At 39.3% G+C, this 20323-nt stretch overlaps 1 protein-coding gene across 2 annotated transcripts in view; it reads right to left on the bottom strand.

The window, feature by feature from the left end:
• The window catches only part of RFC1 (replication factor C subunit 1), a 33076-nt gene extending 13468 nt beyond the window's left edge, over positions 1–19608 (bottom strand). For both annotated transcript variants that reach the window (XM_065737111.1, XM_065737112.1), the window contains exons 1-8: positions 19500–19608; positions 14727–14855; positions 14264–14339; positions 12286–12405; positions 3302–3534; positions 2587–2661; positions 1241–1318; positions 35–119 (exon numbers count right to left, since the gene is read on the bottom strand). In XM_065737111.1, the coding sequence (XP_065593183.1) occupies positions 35–119; positions 1241–1318; positions 2587–2661; positions 3302–3534; positions 12286–12405; positions 14264–14339; positions 14727–14855; positions 19500–19502 (799 nt within the window). In that variant the 5' untranslated portion in view covers positions 19503–19608. The remainder of the gene's footprint in view (positions 1–34; positions 120–1240; positions 1319–2586; positions 2662–3301; positions 3535–12285; positions 12406–14263; positions 14340–14726; positions 14856–19499) is intronic.
• Positions 19609–20323: the final 715 nt, after the last annotated feature.

The raw sequence follows: 20323 nt of genomic DNA, 5'->3' as shown, positions 1-20323 counted from the left end.
AACGTTTCCCCAACCCGTACTATTAGAAACCTACCTCTTTGGGATTGTTTGCACCTTTCTGTCACATTAGGACTGCTCCTGATGTTCAACACCGCGTGCTCCTCTGAATCTCTCCGAGCCTAAGCAAACAAATGATGCAAAAGTCAGAAATGCAAGTCCCAAAACACTGTTAACAGTTGGAAAATAAAGGGTCTGGGTTTAAGTACATCAGACTGAATAACATGCACAGAAAAGCTGATATCTACCACACATCAGAACACCATCAAAGGCAAGCAGATGAGCAAATGCTACACTCAGCCATACACATAGTTGTTTCCTAATTCAAACAGCAGACAAACTTCCAGATTACAATACATTTCAATTCTCATAGCAGTAGTACTAGTAGACGTGTTTGCAATATGCAGAAGAGCTATCTTAAATTCCAAAACCCTGGATGTGTAACTCAGGAACTGTTTTACTGTACCTAAAGTGATCTTGTGCCTCACACCACAAGCTTTGATAACTAGGAGAACTCCCACCACTGGGGCAAGAGGTAAAACCAATGTCCTCTGCTTGCTCCTCTCTAAGGATGGAATGTATTCTCCTCCTTCCTTTCTCTCCCTCCACTTCTCACCAGCTGGTGCCCTTGACCAAGATAGTGAACCATGAATGGTTTGAGACTGAAAAAATTATAAGGAGAAGCTTTTAACTGCTTAAACCATTCTCATACTTCAGGTACACACCTTCACTCACTGAGATTACACAGAGAAACAAAAGTTAAACCACTAGTCTCAGCTGTGGTATGGCAGTACTGAGGACTTTTTGCCAGACAGTGTAAGGATTCTAGGACCTATTCACTATAAGATGAAACCTACAGACAGGTACACATGTCATGATGCAGATGAACTCCACTGGTAGTGGGAACAGAGGAAACAAAACTGCTTGGATGCATCCTCTGACACTTAGGTCACAGTTAATCAGAACTGTAACTTAGATTTGCATTTCAAGATAAACAGAACAAAGACAGAATAGCAATTGTTGTTCTATTAGAAATGACATAATAGACTGAGTGAAGAAATCCCACGAGCAAAGCGAAAGAAAAGTGAGCATGTTATTTTCATGCAAAAGTTTTGGGTTTTTTTTTTTGCTATTTTTAGGGCATTTGTATGGAAGCCTCATAATTTTAGAAACAGATTAGGTGTCTCAATAAGATAACTCCTAGTAAAACAACTGAAAACTGAAGTTTAAAAAAGAATTCAACCTTCTTCTTCTGTGGTGTTTCATCCAACATTGCCAAAGTTCTAGCAAACTCTTCATCTTCATGCAGCTGCCTCTCCAGCTGGGAAGAGAGAAAAACAAGTTTTAGATTCACATCTGACAAGTTTTAGTTTCATCTTTTAAAACTCCCTACTGTTCAAGACATAACATCTCAAATAGGATGGCACACAGCTGGGAGATAGAACACCCTACCAGATTACCAGGTCCAACCAGATTTCTGAAGGTGGCACTGCAGAATAATCTGTTTCCCCAGAAATGACAGACCTAACTAGTGTAAAGCTACAGTTTGGGTTTGGTGCACCAGACGTATTACTACACCCATACAATCTGTTTTCAATGATGTTTTCTGTCCTTTCAGATTTTTGTTTCACAAATCAAGGTGAATGAGACACATACAGTTTCAATCTACGTCCACATGACCTCTTCTAACAAACATGTCACTTTGGGGAAAACCTCTGTCCTTAATACAATGTGCATTACTGTAAATAAGTACCGACCACTCTTATCAAAACAACAATCATTTCATTACTACCTTCATGTCCAACGTGCCACACTGTAAGATTCAAGCAGAGGACTTCACAAAAACAGGATGCCACAGGCACTGTTTTTATGTGCCCATCATAACTAAAGGAATGTCTTCCTTGTCTACAGTGAGACAGGGGAAGGGTGGTGATTACCAAACACAAACCAGACCGGGACAGATACACACTTGAAAGGCACATTCCTTTGATGATATGTTAGACAATGAGATAAAATACAGATAAAATTTCTGCTTACTGTTGGAATCACCTCAGTTTCCCTAACACACTATTTAGCTTTCCAATATAATAAAGCCAGATTCATCACATCTCTGGAAACATTAAGGATAAGACTGTGTTTTGCACCTAAGATATCTAAGGATGTTCAGTATCGCCCATGAGAAACGAATCTATTTTCCCAGAGTAAAGCCAACATGTGTGACAAGTATACCTTCGCCTCAGGGAATAAAACACAAAACAATTGTGAGGAAGGAGAAAGTGAGTTCTCCGTGAAAAACAAGATCACTCTAGACACCTGCATGGGTAGAAACAGCCTGCAAAGACAAAAACAGGCTGCAAAGACAAAAAACAGGCGAGAAAGAGTTCTATTTACACTTCTTATAACTGAAATAATGCCCTTAAAAAAATCACTGTCTGACTGCATTTGCAAATGTTTGCAGGAGTTGAAGTAAAACAGTGGCGTGCGTATGCATGTGTATTTTACAGTGTACACAGAAAGTTGATATTTATTTCTTAAAACTTAAGTTAACAAATTGCCCCGGCATAAGCAACAAACGTATACAGTTTTTACCTCTGAATCTTCTTCAAGCTGCAGTTGCCGAGCAATGGCCTCATCATCTAGTGTGCTGTCTCTGCTCTGTGAAGGCTGTATTTAAGTAAAAAAGACCAACAGTTCAGTATCCCCAACATTTTATTCATTTTGTATCCTTCTGGAAAAGGGCTGGCAAGTAGACATGCAGCATTCTATCCCTAAGCTTAACACTCTAACATACATCTCTCAAGCTATCACAGCTGGTCAGCTTGACAGAGACATCAACAACTATACTGTGATTTTTGAACTTCCTCCATGCTCCACTTGATGCTTTGTTATTCCATGAATACATACACTACAAAGCTCTGGAAAACAACATCCCCCTCCTCTTCACCCTGCACAAATTCTTCACACCCCTCTCACCCCATTTAAACTATAAGCTACCCCTTTCATTCACTCCTCTCAGAAAACCACTGAAATATTTTAAGAAAAGTTATGTGGGAAAAAGCAGGAGAGAAAGCACTACTTTCAACTTCATGCTGCCTTCTCAAATACGGAAGCATTACTCTACAACTGCATTTGCAGACCTGATATGCTTGTACAAACTGTCAAAATTGCCCTTACACTCGAGTGGTTATGAAAAGGTAACCTTAAGTAACACAAAAAGAAGAATCTTCTTAAGGTCATTAAGTTGGACATCTTGTTCTCCATTCAGACATACTAACAACCCTAAAAGAACATCATCAGTACTCACTTCCTTCCTTTTACTTGCTACCAGTTTCTTTTCTGATCGCTGGACACTTCTTGTCCCAAAGTAATCAAGAGCTGAGGTGGGAGTCAGTTTCACTGGGGATAATGGCTTGGTTTTTGCCTGTGGCTTCACATCTCCCTTTTTCACTGTAGCTGATCCTGGAGAACTGACTGCTGATGTCCCATTTTCCTTCGGTTTCAGGGAAATTCTCTTATTGACAAAGTCATCATCTTCATCTAAATATGAAGAACATTATATTACTTCTGGCACGTGATTCTTATAATTCTTAAGAGTTCTTATAATACCAAGAAAATTACTTCAGTCACATCACATTAACAAAGACCCTAAGAAAGTATTAAATGTGTTTAGAAGTAGATTTGGAGCAAAAAAAAAGAAGAAAAAAAATCACATTCCATAACATAATAGCTATGCTATTTAGGTTCCAAATTATTCTAGCAATCAATTTATTCAGACTTAAGCCAAAGAAGCCTGCAACCTGCATAAATAAATTTCTCCTCCTTTAGAAAGGCTTGCAGAGTGCCTTCCTTTCTTAGATAAGGTAGCACAAACAGAAATACAGGTCACTGAAACATGAACACTCCTTAACAAATGCAACATCCAACTGTGTAGCACAACTCTTAGAATAACATACATGAAACACAAACCTAGACATCTTGTTCCTTTGTAGTACTTGGTAATAGATCACCTAATCTATGTCTTGTAATCTTACAGACTACTATCAGGGAAAAAAGGATTAGAACACTGCATTTATAAGTTCCCATAGCAGATTCTCACATACAATTATAGGGCATAAATAATCAGTTATTTGTGAAGTACTGCTCACACTGTGTGAACACTGTAGCAAAATATTGTTATTTCTGCCTAGTCACAGATTCTAGGAGCTATTCTCTGTCCTTGTTATTTCTGCAGTTAAACACACTGTCCCTCCACTGTGCCCGGAAGCATCTCAAAGAAATGCAGCCACTTCAGAGAAAACAGGGATCACACAGGAGTTCAACATACAAAACCACATCTTTCAACTAAAAAAAATAGTGAAGCCACTGCCAAACACAGGAAGTGCAGGAAGCAGCATACACAGCACCATTAAGTATTAGCCCACAGAACACTGAACAAAAACAAAACTGTTTTTCCTCTTAAGATTCTTCCATAATAGTACATTGTTTTCCTAGCAATGAAAAGCAGAATTAAAGTTTGATGGCCTTCCATTCATTATGGATCCAAACTCTTCACGTATGTAGTCCAATCAATAGAAAAGATCACCAAGAACTTCAAAGTTTTTGTGTCAAGTTGTGAAGCCTCGCTGACAGTTATACAAATGAAATCCTATCAACAAAGCATACAAAGAGCTACAGATACCACAGCCAAAAAAACACATCAATGTGACACCACAAGGAGACAAACACCGGTGGACAAACTTTTTGATTAGTGATAAACGCGCTTCCTTGTGAAATCTTTAAGAATTCAAGAGTGCAAAAGGCATAAGAAGCAAACTGAAAGTAAAACCCTAAACTGAAGAGACAGTACAAAAGGAATAAGGCACATCGACAGGAAAGAAACAGATGCAGTTTAATTTGCATGCCCCTAACTGAAGTCTGGTTTTACTTCTCAATACGTAGATGTTTTGAGCACTCGCACAGCATACCATGAACAAAAATGCTCTAAGCTGCTTTATGATTAAATTTTAAATTCCAATTACTATGGCTACCATATGTTCAATCTCCAGCTGCTAAGTTAAAAACCAGTATTTCCTTTCACACACACAAAAAGATCCCATTTTCTTAACTCTTAACCACTTAGGGAAGTGATTATGTTGTATGTTTGCTATCTCAATTTTACAACAAATCAGATTTTTTTTTTCTGGTTCACCTTTTCTTAATAGATGAAAGCAACCCAAGCATTTTAAGGCATCAGTGGTAACTTCCTGCTACTGGTCACTTACTAAGCAGCACGTATCATAAATCAACAGGGATCGACTATTCCTATGAAAGTTCAGAGGAAGAAAAATAGAGCAAAGCACTGTAAGGGAAGAAACTGGTTCAGCAGTTAAATCAAGAATGCCCGAAGATAATTTTTTATCTAGCAGAAAATGGAATTTCAGCCAATTCAATTCATGAGGCAATATATGAAAGACAAAACTCAAGCCCAGGTCCCTCTGAAAGCTTCACTATTCTCAGCCCAATTATGCATGTTGCTCACGCAGCAGCAGATCTTTTATTGTCATTTAGCTCACTTTAACTATTATCTATCTAGGACAGTTGTACAGCAGATGCTTTAGGCTCCTCATTTACAGCAGCATGAGGCCTGAATGCAAGACTGCTCATCTCAAACCTCACTTCAGAAATATTTTGCTTCTTTTGATTTTTCTAGTTCAAATGAGAAAATATATTTGCAGGGCTAAAATGCACTTATTAGTAAAAACAAGTTAATGTCAAAAAAATTACATTCATTTGTTCAAGAAAGAAAAAGATGCTCAGTTTACTAACCACAGATTTGTTTTGTTTTTATTTTTTTTAATCTGTCTCTTTTTTTTTTTAAATCTGACCGTTACCAAGCTGGAAAAGAATCTTTATTTACCACAGCTATCACATAACTGCATGCAACGTTGAATTTTTTTTCCTTATTCACTTATAACAACTAAAATAGCAATATGAAAAAAAAAAAAAATCAACCAGGATATTGCTTTCCCTCAATTAGGGGGAAGTAAATATAATTAACTTTTAATTAAAAAGGATGTGGATTTGAGTCATTTATGATGCCAGTACTAAGTATCATGGATGACTGGAGCTTTGTTTTAATTATGTTCTTCCTAGAAACAACAGAATTGGAAGCATTTACACACTGCCAAGTGCTCAACAAGAACAAGAGACAGCACTTCGGGACAGTCATACATAAATGTAAACAGAAAGATGTATAAGAACACTAAAGTGGTCATTAGGAAACAAAGCCACTCATTGCATTAAGTGGCATTCAACAGCTGCTTTATCAGACAGGTCCTTGGGCCAGTTTCACCTCGGGTCCATGAACTTCCCAAGAACATCAGAAGTTTACCTGATCACCAGGCATCCCTGGCTTATATCGAGTATGTAAGAACTCGAATTTTTCCACTAACACCTTTAACAACTCTTCCTTGAAGCAAACTCCTTGCCACCGAAGTGAACAGCGTGGTTGCTCAATCAGCTGTACACTTACAGTTCCCTTATAAACATGAAGGTGGCTTAATTTACAGCTTTAGAAGTACCAGGGGAGCCCCAGCACTGCTACTGGACTGCTCAGATCACTGTTCCTCATCATACGACCAGGAGATCACTTGTGTACTACAAAAATGGGAGGAAGACATTCCCACTCACAGAAGCTAGGCAACAATTTCTGGGAAGATGAAAATTTTGAATGCAGCTTATGAAATACATCAATTGCAGACTGAAAGCATTTTCATAGCCCTGTCTTACAGAAACTGCTGGATGAACAGTTGAGATGGGTTTGTAAAAGTCCCCACCCCCAAATAACGCTAAGAAATGGGAATTAATTTTATCACCAACTAGACAACTTCTACTTTGCAGAACAGCTGTGTAGCAGAACACTGCTACCAGAACGCTATTTCCAGTCTATATCCACTCGTTTTGTGTGTGCTATACAAGGAACTCATACCCAGAACAAATACCTCTGTGGTTTGGGCTTTTTCCAGCATTACCTCTGTAGACCTACAAATGCAAGCTGAGGACATGTATTTTAGTCGAGTTTACTGGAAATTAAGTAGAGAAAAGTGAAAGATACTCATGTAATTAATGGAACAGATGTGCGTGACAGGCGGGAGATGGCTTTAATTATTTCTGATACAAACACTACATATGAAGCAGGGCCCCCTCTGCACCACCTAATTTACAAGAACAAGCTGCCCTAGCAACGAACAACCACCATTAAATCCTGGATGGGTTTGAGGACTATCCTGTGACACTAGAACATACCCAACTTCCATTTCATAGCAGGACAACTAGGTTAATTAACTAATTCCTGCAGCCCACCTGCAACTGCTAGTGCAGTTGGTTATAAAACCAAGTGAACACGAGCAGTGCATCTATACAAGAAGTAACCAGCACACAGTGGGAAAAATGTATGTTAAAGTTTGCAGACTATAACGTAAAGGACTTGTACACACAGAGGATAGCATCCTCCCCAAAGGTCACTAACCCTCCACTTACTCGAGTAAGATGACAATACCCTGGATATTCTTCAGTTTTAATGGTGCTACATCTGCACAAGGACTTCATCTGGCTCCCGTGCTAAAGAACTTGCAGTAGATACTACGGCCAAACTAAAGCTCAGGGTAGACAAAATAGTGCTTGTATTCATTATTTTAAGTATGTATTTATCCATACTTCACAGTCCCTACACACATTAGGACTGTGCATTTCATATTCAACTTCAGCTTAAAGTGAATCTTTACGAAAGCTGCGATAAAACTTCTCCTAAGGAAGTATGTATTTTTTATCATCTAAAACCGCAGCAGTTCCAGTCTGTATTTCAGAAACTGGTCTGTGCAGTCATTTAGATTTCCAGTGTAATTTCTCAACAAGCTAATTGATTTTAGACGTACTACAAACATGCACTTTAAACCATAATTGTTAGCGCTCTGCCTGCATCCACATGTCAAGGTTCCATCCTGTTAGAAAAATGTAAAGCCTACCAGAACCACTCAAGTGCCACTCCTCTGAAATCAACTTACATCTACCATATTTCTCAATTATCAGACATAATTTCAAGAATTTGTTACATTTTTCACTGAGGAAAAAATGGTTCCAGGATCCCAGACTGTTAATGGAATAACAGCCATGTCTAATTGTAGCTACACACTTCAGTGCTGAGCTGTGTCACCTTCAAAGCTCTTTCGTCCAGTAAATACAAAATGAAATTCTCAGTCAAACATGCACGTTTCTGTTCTTACAAATACCTCCAGAAAGACATTTTGGTGATGTTAAAATAATCAGCCTTCTGATATATTTTTAAATCTAAACGACTGTCATCATAAATAATCTGCAAACCACTAATTAGAGCAACTCCCTTCAAATTAAATGAGCACAGTGCCATAGAAACTGCTCCATGTATCACCCTGGCATGCAATCAAAAGTTATCAGCCCATTAACACTTTCCAGTTCATCACAGAGTTTTATTCACTTGAAATGGCCAGTTTCACCATTGCAGCACCTCTGTTTTCCCAAAGCAGATACAAGTCCCCACTACGCAATGAAACTTCTTGTTCTGGTTCACTGTCTAAAGTTACCTGCATGACAAGAATATTCAGTGCTGTCCAAGAAACAAGGTGGAGGAAGAATCCTGAAGAAAATCCAGGTGGCTACAACTCAAGTATGTGCTCAGAAACCTTAATACTGAGATTTGTAAAATAAGACCGACCTGTAATACTCCTTCCTAGACGCAGAACTAAGTTTTCACTAAAAAGCTTCTTCAAAAACCTGTCACGGTTAATATAAAACTTTTTTTAAAAACATACTTCATGTGAAACCACACCTCAGGAAAGGTAGAAAGTCACTGTGTAAGAATGGGGAAATACTGCTGTATTTCAAACTCCAACTCTCAGCTCCTTCAGCAATAACTACATTGTAAAAAGAAGACTCAGGGGATCTGATCCACATCTATAATATCTAAAGAGTGGGAGGCAAAGGGGCAAGGCTGGACTCTTCTCAGCACTGTGTGGCAAGAGGACAAGGGGAAATGGCCACAGACTGAAGCATAGGAAGTTCTGCACAAATGCGCATGGGACCTTCTTCACAGTGAGGGTGATGGGAGCACTGGCACAGGCTGCAAAGAGAGGTGGTGGAGTCTCATTCTCTGGAGACATTCAAGACCCACCTGGATAACACCTGTGCAACCTGCTTTGGCACAAGGGTTGAACTAGATGATCCCTAGAGGTCTCTTCCAGTCTCTATAATTCTGTGACTGTCATTCTGAGAGAGCCAGACAGACTTCTTTTAAAAGATCCACATATACAAGGTCAAGAAATTTCCCCTTTATTACTATAGGCTAAATAAATTACACTCTTGTTCTCTTAACACAATGATTTGTTGAATATAGCTTTATTCCATGATAAAGAAAAAAAACTGCACACCCCTTCTAAGAGATACTATGAATTCAAAAAGTAATTTTGCTAGTTTGTTATATTTTTTCAAACAATAAGCCTCAATAATCCACAGAAAAATTGCAACTTTAATGCCTAGGGGTGTAATTCTAGAAAACCTTGTTAGCGCTCACCACAGTAATAACCATTACAAAAGACACAACGAACACATACAGACTATAAAGGAAGTGAAAAAGCCCCTATTAAATGGCTGTATCAGAAGATCCAAAGGAGATGATATTTTCAATAAGTGCTATGCTTTTCCCAAGCCCACAAGAATTTTAAGAAGTATTACAGCAAAAGACAGTCCATAAAGGAGAGTGTGAACTTCCCTGGCCAATTTTATCACTCAAATTAAATACACTGAATAGTTCAAATAACCTTCTGAATTAATACAGGACCCTTATGCTGTGCTACTGGTATTCCCAGATTTATGCAAGGAAAAGTAAGGTGCACAATCATCAAGTTTTAAGAAGTACACACAGCACCCAGGCACCTAATTAAACAAAATCCCACATGGCCTTCTCCTACGTACCTTCCACATTGTTCTTGGCAGCACCAGTCCCTGTTTCTCCGTAGAATTTCTCCCAGAACTGATACTATCCTTCCTCAGGTGCATATTAAGTCAAACTCCCTTGAGGTTTGACTGGCTTTCATAAAACATGATAAAGGAAAGCTGCTACATGAAGATCTGTTTCACTCATTCTCTATAAGCACAGCAACTCCCGTAAGGACATACAATGCTAATATCGCTCAGAAAGTAACAGTGGTAATTTCTTACTTCCCTATTAGATGTTCCAACGGGAAACATGCTTATTCAATGACTATCTGCTGCCACTTTGGACTAGTGGTTGGATTTAGGAGATTTTTGGTTGCTGGTACTAGCATTTACCCAATTTTCCCCTGTTCTCTTTTGATATCCTCACTACAAAGAGTTCATATTCAGCCAACACACTGACAAGCTCTTCTTTTTTTGCCCTATATTCCAATCCTTGAGGACTGGTGTTCCAGTAACATGCCATCCTATTCACTTTCTACCATCTTCCATTTTCCAAGCTTCACGAATAATTCAGCCTAGCACCTAGAATAAGGCCTTTTTTTTTTTTTTAAGTTGTATTTTGTAACATTCAGACTGTCAAAGCAATTGCTACCCATGCATAAATACCATTCCACAGATTGTTGTTCACTAGAAGAAGTCACAATTCCTGCCAAATAGCCATTTGTGATGAAACCAGGGAAGGTTCATCGCATCATAACAACAGGTCATCTTCTACAAACAGAACCCAAGGTTCCACACTTTAAAATAACACTGTTTGACTATTTAACAGGTACAACAAACATTTGGATTTTTCCCAATCCCCTAGATTGTTGTACCACAAGGCAGTCCTTCCCTCCCTACCGTCCCTTGTTACCTGCTAGAACAGCCCTACTTCACCTTTGGCTATCATTATACTTAATACTTATTTAAATTAAATATTTCAATAACAACTTATTTCTTACAGAGCCACAGAGAGCAATTACACCTGCTTTACGTTTTACCTGTCTAGAAAAAGTACACAAACATCCCAAGCTAATACTTCTACTTTTAAGATCAGAAAGTAACTCCTACAACAATATTTAAGAAAACTGTATCCCACAGAGTTATAAAGGGGATCCAAAAAGAAATTCAAGTAGTCACAGGAAGTTTCAAATAAGATTCAAAAATCAGATAGATAACACTCATTTACACTTCATCGCTTACTTCTAGTGACTACTTGACACCAGAAGACTTTTTCAATCATTTCTGAGGACACAGCCTCTGAGAAGAATACTGAGTTTGGAGCAACATCATTAGTATCTTTTCAATACTCCTATTTTTTTTTTTTTTTACAAAGATATTTATCCCAAGCAAATAGCTACACCACACGAATACACTCGACAGAAACCTCTCCTGAACCCCAATCAGCTGAATCTGTGTAAACTTTTTCTTCAGTATAAACAAAATTCAAGAGTTAAGTCTCAAGACTATACAGACATTGTTTTAGTCACAGACTAAGTCAACCTTGTGTGTACTTAAGAGCCTTTAGATAAGAGTAACCTTGATCCATGGTTTTCAGGGATTTCACTGATAACCTTGACCAACGCTCTCACAGTATCCCTATGAAAAGCTTGATCACACCACCTAGAATTGCATCATAAACCTAATCCAATCATTTATCTATTCTGAGGGGAACGCTATTAAATATCCTTTAAAATTGATTAGAAAAACTGTCAAGGGAAATTAGGTTTTCAGTAAAAGATAGGGACAAACAAGGTAGAAAAAGCGTTCAGGATCACCTAGTAAATTGAGCTCATCTCAACACATGACACGGTACAGCCAAACACCAGGTCAAATATCTAGGACAAGTAAAATAAGCACAATCCATCTTAGAAGCAGAGATTATGAAGAGAGCCCAGAGGAGGAAAGAGGCAGAGTGGGGGGAAAAAGCCAGCTGAGTCACACCTCTAATTAGATGCTGTAGCAAACAAAACTCAGAGAATTAACAGAACTAACACTTCTAAGAAATCTAACACTTCTAAAATATGTTTTATCCAAGCAGGTTCGGATTCAAGTCTGAATAGGCTTTAAACTAATCAATTTTTAGGAATCTATACCAGGGACGTAATGCACCTAGTAAAGATCTCTAGACTATGAGACAAAGGCATAACTGTCGTAATTTTAATCATTGAATTATTTTTGTCTGCAAAATGACAGGTTAGAACTTGTCTCATAAAAGTATCTAAGAGTACATCAGTCAAACGATTCTGTAACGCAACCCACCCCACTACAACTGCACATGACAGGACACATTTCCATTACCTGTCTCTGAAACGTAAACAACGGGATGCTGCTTCAGAACTTTACCAGGTTTCGGAGCAGCTACTTTCTTCTCTGTTGGCTGCTTAGCTTTTTTCACAGACTGCACCTCCTCTTCTGAATCTGTATTTTAATCACAGCATAAATGTATGTTTCTTCCACATGCAAGACAGACTGTAAGTGATAAATCTTATAACATCAGTTAATATGTTCACATACACAGCTGACTGAGAAAAAGGTATTACATGGAAGGTCAGCGCACAGCTTCACTCTTCTAGATTGTTTGCTTGTTTGTTAAATTTAAGGAAATATTGTTACACATTTAAGAATTGCTACATCTGCCTAAAATCCTTTCCAAAAATGAGTACAGCCATCAGATTACCACATCAGATTTTAAAAATATAAAAAAAAAAAAAAACACCCACACCTATTACCACAGTGGACCTTTAGCATAGACTGATTCTCCAGATTAAACTTAAAAGGCATTACACTGTGTTGGCTTACTCCACAATACCTATTTCAAAAGCAATCAACAGGCTACAGTAGATAAATGAGGTTTTATTCCTTGATTTTTCAGGAGAGCACTGTCAGGCTGCCACTCAGATCAATATTCTCTACGTCCCAAAAGCTGCCAAGAGGACAAACCTATCCCACTGAAGATCATATATGCCAACATCCAAATGAGTATGCAGGAGTGGGACTATGCTGAAGCAGCTAGCATGTTTAACAGAAAGTTACACTTCAAAGCCTAGCTTTTACCACGTTAAATCCTAATATAGAATTAAAATTACAACAACAGAAAATGTATATTAAAATATATTTGAAAAAAAAGAAAAACTAAGCCAAGTTGACTTCATTCTCTAAAAAAACTCCTCCAACTTTATCAACTCAGAGCAGTACTTCTGTCATTAACGGAAATCAGCAAATCTTCAGACAATAACAGCGCTAAAGTGAAACTGTACAAATATCTAAAGGTAGCAATTGAATTATGTGCTACCTTTGAACTCCAACTCTAAATATAGAATTACCTACAGCAAACTGTTTTTAAAAAAGTGTATTTGAATGCATTTGCCTGTTTATAATAGCATTGTTCTGAGATGCGAGTCATCCCTTTTCTTCTACAGAAGAAACAATATTCTACTAAGTCACTAAAACATCAAGATGAAGTCTCCAGAGGAAGAATTGTAGGAACTCTTGCCATCTTTCTTTAACAGTTTCACAGATGTCCGGAAGACAGCCAGCGATTAAATGACATCACAAACAGGAATAATGTAAAAGTTTGAAAATCCTACTTTAATTTAACTAATCTGACAGGTTAATGGTTTGTTTGTGATTTTGCTGTTCTTTGTTTTTGAGTGCTAGAAAATATCTTTTACTTACCATTAGAGTCCACACCATATTTTTAGAAAACTATTATCAGTCTATTAAATAATGAATATGTTCCATATGATAAATTTAAAACTATGGAATTAAAACTTAATAGACATGAGATGCACTGAAATACAAAATAGAATTTTGAAAGTCTCCTGTAATAAGTTCATGCATCATCTACAATTGCAAAGTTCCTGAACACAATCAGCCACCTGTATTCAAGGTAGGGTGTACTGATGCAAAAAATCCCCATAATCCACACGTATCTTCATAAAGTTCTGGGACTCCAATAGAATTTGGACTAGTTTTTATTTTTTAATTTTAGTTTTTATTTTTAAATAGAGGCTCTGCTAAAAGCGTATGTGCATGGCATGCACTGCATTCATCCATCATTTTTAACTACCAAACAATTATTACAGTGAAGTAATAAAAATCACCGGTGCATGCAAAGATACCTCCCTCTCCTAGCAGAGCTGCCTATAAAGTGTTTCTAATTGCATTTATCATTGAGAATAAACCAAGCACAGCTTTCTGTCAGATGCAGCATTTACCTAATCAATCGTTATGCAAAAGATAGAAAGGAGCACCCTGAAACAACTGTGAACATTACCCGAATCATAGATTATTCTTTTTTTCTTGTACGCCTGCTTTTGTTTGGGAGCATCTTCACTGGGTGAACTCTTCACCTGAAAAAAATAATTCCTTAGCTTAACCAGCAAACAAGTCCTTCCAGCTTTTAATCAGCTAAATTTATGAGTTTAAAACTATTTCTGATAGAAATTATTTATTTACCAGTATTACTCTTAAGAACAATCTTTTGCTAACTCACAAGTGGGAGTGGAAGGGGGGCAAGGGAGCTGAGACAAGGAACTTACTGCACTCACAAAGTTCAGTGTGATCCAAGTAAACAATAGACAATTATACTGATTCTAAATACTCTGGTTTAATGCCAATTAAAGTAAAACCAACAGATTTTCAAGCTGTTGCAAGTTTTTAAAGTGATGACTTTAAAAAACAACACAAACAACTGCACAATCAAGAAACCAAGCACTTCACAGATAAGCAACACTAACCTTTGTTTCCTTTCCCCTCTTCTTCCCACTCGATTCTCCTTCCCCGTTCTTTACTTTCTCACTCTTTTTCACAGCCTCGCACTCCTGACGCTTTCCAGGAGGTACAACGCCAAAGAATTTCCGGATATCCTATTTAAAGACAAATACTTTCATTAATTCTTAAATACAAATAACTCTCAGAAGTTTCACACTGCAAAAGAACAGCGTGCTTAGAATAATATTACTCTCTCAGCAACTCGTGTTATACTATTTGTATCTCAAAATTAAGGAGCAAAGACTAGCTAGTTAAAAGCACAGCCTTTCTCCTGTCTCTCAATTGCAAAAAAAAAAAAAGGTTTTTTTATTTTCCCTTTTGACAGCCATCTTACACACTTAGAAACTTCCATTAGCAATGAAACACAAGAGACTTCAAACACGTGTCTAACTGGAGTTCCTTTTTCCCACTTAATCATCACAAACCAAGCCCAAAGTACGCTGGTAGTTAACATGACCAATTCAGGCACGAAGTAGCATCCAATGTGAAAAGATGAGAAGTCCCAAGAGCTTCCAATCAGTTTAGTGGCAAAATGTACCACACCCTCCATCTTTTAATACATTTAAGGCAGTGAATCTGATCTCAATAAAAAATTAGCTAGCAAGAAGCAAAATAAGATTTCAATTAAGAGAAGGATTATATTAAAAACATAAGACTCCAAAAGGTGGATTCTAGAACCATACTTTATCTTAGCAAAAAACATAAAAAGCTTTCTAACTGCTTAAGATCAGAAACTGAAGCCTCAATTAAAATAAGCACTAGCCCACATACAAAACCCTATCTGACTGCTGTTTAATAAATTAGTACTACAGCAGCATAAAAAAAGAAATACAAAACCATATCACCACTTCCAGGAGAAAAAGCCATTTTACCTTTAAAGAAAATCTCTGCTATGGCCTACATATGGCAGCTAAGGGCTGTGGCTCAGGACCATACCATACTCAGGTGATAACTATTCCCTATTAGAGAGCAGCAGCTGTCACACACCTAGGTATTGCTCTCCCTCTTACAGGGAACTACTAGTGAAGTGGTAAATGTTTAAGATGCTTAAGAACAAGTAACATGAAATCTCCATTAAAAAAAATACTAATGATTATATTTGTTTCAGGATCCCTTTTTCTCATCAGTTCCCTCACGATTTGGATTAGCAGTTTATGGGGTCTAAAAGCAATACAATACACGACTCGTAAGCATAAAATGGGACACATACAGATTTATTTAGTATGCTTAGCTTAAAACGATTTTCTAGAATCAGAAGTGTTATTTCCCACAGAAATGTAGTCTATTTACTTTTTACCTGCATCAATGACTGATTCAGCAAATGAAGACTGGGAGACTGAGAAGAATTCCTCCTCAGTAAGACTGCACATGCTTCTACGCATAGAATCTATTCCTCGAGGCATCAACTCCCAACACTCAGCTATTTTGCACGCACTCCTAATGCCATACTCTAACAACATTGAAATTTTGACCCCAGACTCAGAACTATTGAGGAAAGCACCTACTTAAAAAACTCAAAGATACATGGTAGGTTTGTGGCCCAGATAACTCTACCATCATTAACTACTACTTCCTATAAGGCAACACAAATGAAAAAGTGGCTATGACACTCACTAAATCTTTTACATAGTAACATAATTTAAACACTGCAAATTAAACTGACTTTAGATTAGAGTGAGGTTTTTTTTATAGTTATGTTAGTTATAAGCTTTAAATGTTTGGAGAATAATTAATTTTACATCAACAGTAACTCCATTCCGGTAATTTAACTAAAAACTCATTCAGTGTGCTGATCTGCATTAATATTAAATTGAGGGGTTTTTTTGGCCTGATGGAAATTGTATGGAACTACCATCATATCCTGGATTAAGAAATAGAGACTTAATAAAGGATATACATGATATTGATCTGTCTGTGCCAGCTTCTTCCACTACTTTCATCACTGTTCTTTAATCATACCAGGTAAATTATTTTCTGCCTCATCAGATCTTATGACTTTTTTCTTTTGCTCAAAGCAGCATCTTCTAACTGTCAAGAAATCACCACCAAACTACTTCTTCCTTGAGAATACTGTTGTAATACACCAACTATGGATTACAAGATTGCTTCCTGATGCCAACACAACACTATTATCTTGGCTGCAAATTACCAGTCCTCAGAAATAGCAGCACTTTTCCTTTTGTATTTCTATTACTGTTATCACTGTGTTAAATACTGTAAATGTAACCACACAGAAGTCACCTAGATATTTCTGAGTAAAGGATTTTATTTGAGTAATAAATTTTCATTTCCCATGTTGACAGTCTTCTTATGAGTGACTAAACTACAGTGCCCTAAGCTATAAAGGAAATTCAGCGACTGTGTACCATCTTCTTCAATCTTCAGTTATATATCCCCCAATTTCCTTCAGTCATCTTACTCTTCAGAAGAAAAAGTAACCTTGTTAGTCACTGCTGGGCTGTAACAGATGGTGAATTCAGAATTGTGTGGAAGACCAGTACATCACAGTGCAACAATAAAGTCATCTTTCACAGAAGTTTTTATCTGAGATTCATAACAGAAAGATTTTTATCCTATTTATCAAGAGATGCCAGATAATTAACTGCACCAATTGCACAAATGAAGCAGTGCATGTATCTGTCAAAATGATTCTGATCCTACAATTCTGAGATGCACTACGTAATCTCAGCTCCCAGACAGTATTGCCAGCCACCATGCTGGGTTTACCTATTTCACATCCTGTGACCGACTACGCTGCTGGTATATAATGTCATTCAAAGACGAGTTCACCATTTGGCACAAGTGCGTATGCTCACTTAAATGAGAGAAGCCTGGTAGCAATGTAACTGGCATGCTTCCTCTGGGGCCTGTGGCTTGTGTGCCTGTGGAGATACACTCCCCTGCACAGCTGCCCCAGGCAATCCCCTAAACTGAAGAACTAAAGAGCCAGGGCCATACTAGTGCAGCTCCCCGGGGTTCTTCAGTAACAGCAATCCTAGGTGTAAGTAGGGTGGTTTCACACAAGAGGGAGGATCAATGAAATTATTGCTCAGCACACCAGTTTAGAGGCATCTTAAACCATAGCTACCAAATAAAGGACTCTGAGCCACACCTGGACAACGAATTTTGCAGAGACCTAGCCACAGTCCCAGACAAGGCCCAACATTTCTGATCACTCCCACCAGATTAGGGCGGCAGCTAATGCCTAGCACCAGGGCAGGCAAACAGCAGTGCTCAGGTGCACTGCTTCCTGCTCAGCTATCCTCCTAACTGTACAACCTCAGTAATGGCTCTGCAGTCTAGCTGTTGCCAGTCTTGAACGTTGTTTCAAATACTCCACCTTACAAGGCAGAAATGAATCATGGTAGGCTGCAAGTTTTCCCTTGGAAGATTCGTATGCACCCATTTTACTAAGGAGAAATAGAAAGCGAAACCCATTTGTTACTAGTGCTAAAGGCTGGTTACCCAAAGAGCTCATCAGGGTAACTTTCAAGACTTCAGTAAATATCCAGCTCAAAGTCATAAACATTCCATATTGGTTTTCTGTGACATTTCTGCCTGCATTTTAAAAGCATCCTAAGCCAAATAACAGATGTTCCAGCATTTAGGTCATGGAGCAATCCCAACACTGTCAAACCCATTAACCACAAGTATTTAAAAGACCAGTGTCCAGTGAAGCAAATATTTTCCAAAATAACATCATACAAATATGCTTGCATCTCTGAACTACATTCTGAGACAGAAAACTGAACTTCACCAGCTCAGCTCAATGACTGCAATGGGAAGCTGCGCGTCTTGAGGCATTTCAAAAGGCATCCATAAGTGCCTTGCTTGTACAGGACTGTTCATACTTACAGTCTGCCTGTTTCTGTGCAAGTTCTGCAAAAGCATCAGCTCTGATGTTTGGCATCTCCAGAAAAACTGCACTACCAATTGTGTAGTATCACTTCAGTTAAACCAGTAATTCCTGTTTGAATAACTACACTGAATAGAGGCAACTGAGGCACAGGTAGCATAAAGCATCTTCAGAGAAGCATCCCAGTTCTAAGTACGCAGCAGCGCATGCCACAGCACTGATGTGGGACTGCTCCTCTCAGCTACAGGCAGCTCAGGTAGCCCTGCTCCCCACCACGCATCCCCTAGCTGAAGTGGTACAGCTCTTTGCATGGCAAGTAGGTCAGGTAATTAATTTGGGCAAAAAATGAATCTCTTCCCACACCTTCGTTTGTTCAGTAAGTTCATGGCCAAGAAGCTGCAGAACCAACCAGACAGGGGTCACTTCTGTTAGGTACTATGTGAAAAAGGACTGTTTGTAAGAGCCCAGTATTACATCCCAGCATGCCCCTGAATATCAGAGCATGGTACAGGGCAACTGGAATCGCTGTGTTTCTGCTTCTGCCCCCACAGCTACAGCACCGATGGCCGTACAGCCACTTCAGCACTGGAAATAGAAGAACGCAACTCATCCCTTCTCCACGATGGCGGTCTCCCTCTCTTCTAGGAGTGCCAACACGGACTGACGCGGGGCGGCGGCCTCAGGGCGGGAGCAGCGCCACAACCGCAGCACCGACCGCGTCCGCCCCGCAGCGCCAACGGCCCCAGCGGCCCCAGCGGCCCGGGGGCTCCAACCGCCACGCGGCCTCATCGGCGCTATCTGCGCAACGCCGCCCCCCCGCCGCCCCGCTCCCCCCGCCACCGCGGCCTTCGCTCACAGCCCCTCCGGGCGGCGCCGCGCTCACCATGCTGCCGGCGGCGGCGGCCTCGCTAGCGGGAGGACGGCTCCGGCTCCATGGCTCCGGCCCACCCCGCAACCTTCGCGCCAACTCCCGCCACCGGGCGCGCACCGCTGTCGTCACAGCGCGATGGGCAGGACGGGCGCTATAAGCGCTCCGCCTCTGTGCTCTCTATAGTCGTTGTTAGTATTACGCTGTTAGGGTGAGACGCTGCTTGGTGACACCGACTCCAGCACAGAGGAGTTTGCAGGCAGGGAGCAGATCTGTTCGCCTGACACGAGAAAACACGAATGCTCGTGATAGCCATCGCTGTGTGTGTGTTTGCTCCTACAAAGTGTTTGTATTTATGTATTTCTTTCTCATGGTGTCATTTTGAAGGCCGTGCCTGTTCTTGACAGGAGGATTAAAGAAGAGTTGAAAAGGCTGACGTTTGTAAGAGCCACGCAAACTGTTCAAATAATGCTCAAAGAATTATTGCAGGTGGTTATCTCTGTTTGTATTTGATAAAGCTACCTAGAATAACATCAAGCAGAGCAGTATCTGCTTGCAGGCTCGACATGTTCGTGTTTCTTGGAAGGCGAGAGTTTATTAACCCTTCACAGAAGGAGATCAGGGTACTTGTGAGGACTGCTGTTCACTTCTGATCACAGCAGGAGGATGATCCTCTGTTTCTGCACCACTGTGACACCACTGCAAGTCCTAAAAGTGTGCTCCACCACCAGAACAAACCTCAATACCCTCTGATATTATTGTGTGTTTCACAAGATAAGGCAGAATCCTCACTGATCCTGTAACTGATCATGGGTTATGTTTTAAGCATGCAAACGAGC

The sequence above is a fragment of the Cyrtonyx montezumae genome, unplaced genomic scaffold (genome assembly GCF_038088225.1).
Source record: "Cyrtonyx montezumae isolate F1298 unplaced genomic scaffold, pur_monq_1.0 scaffold_2, whole genome shotgun sequence".
NCBI lineage: Eukaryota > Metazoa > Chordata > Aves > Galliformes > Odontophoridae > Cyrtonyx > Cyrtonyx montezumae.
This window is presented reverse-complemented; position numbering and strand designations above follow the sequence as displayed.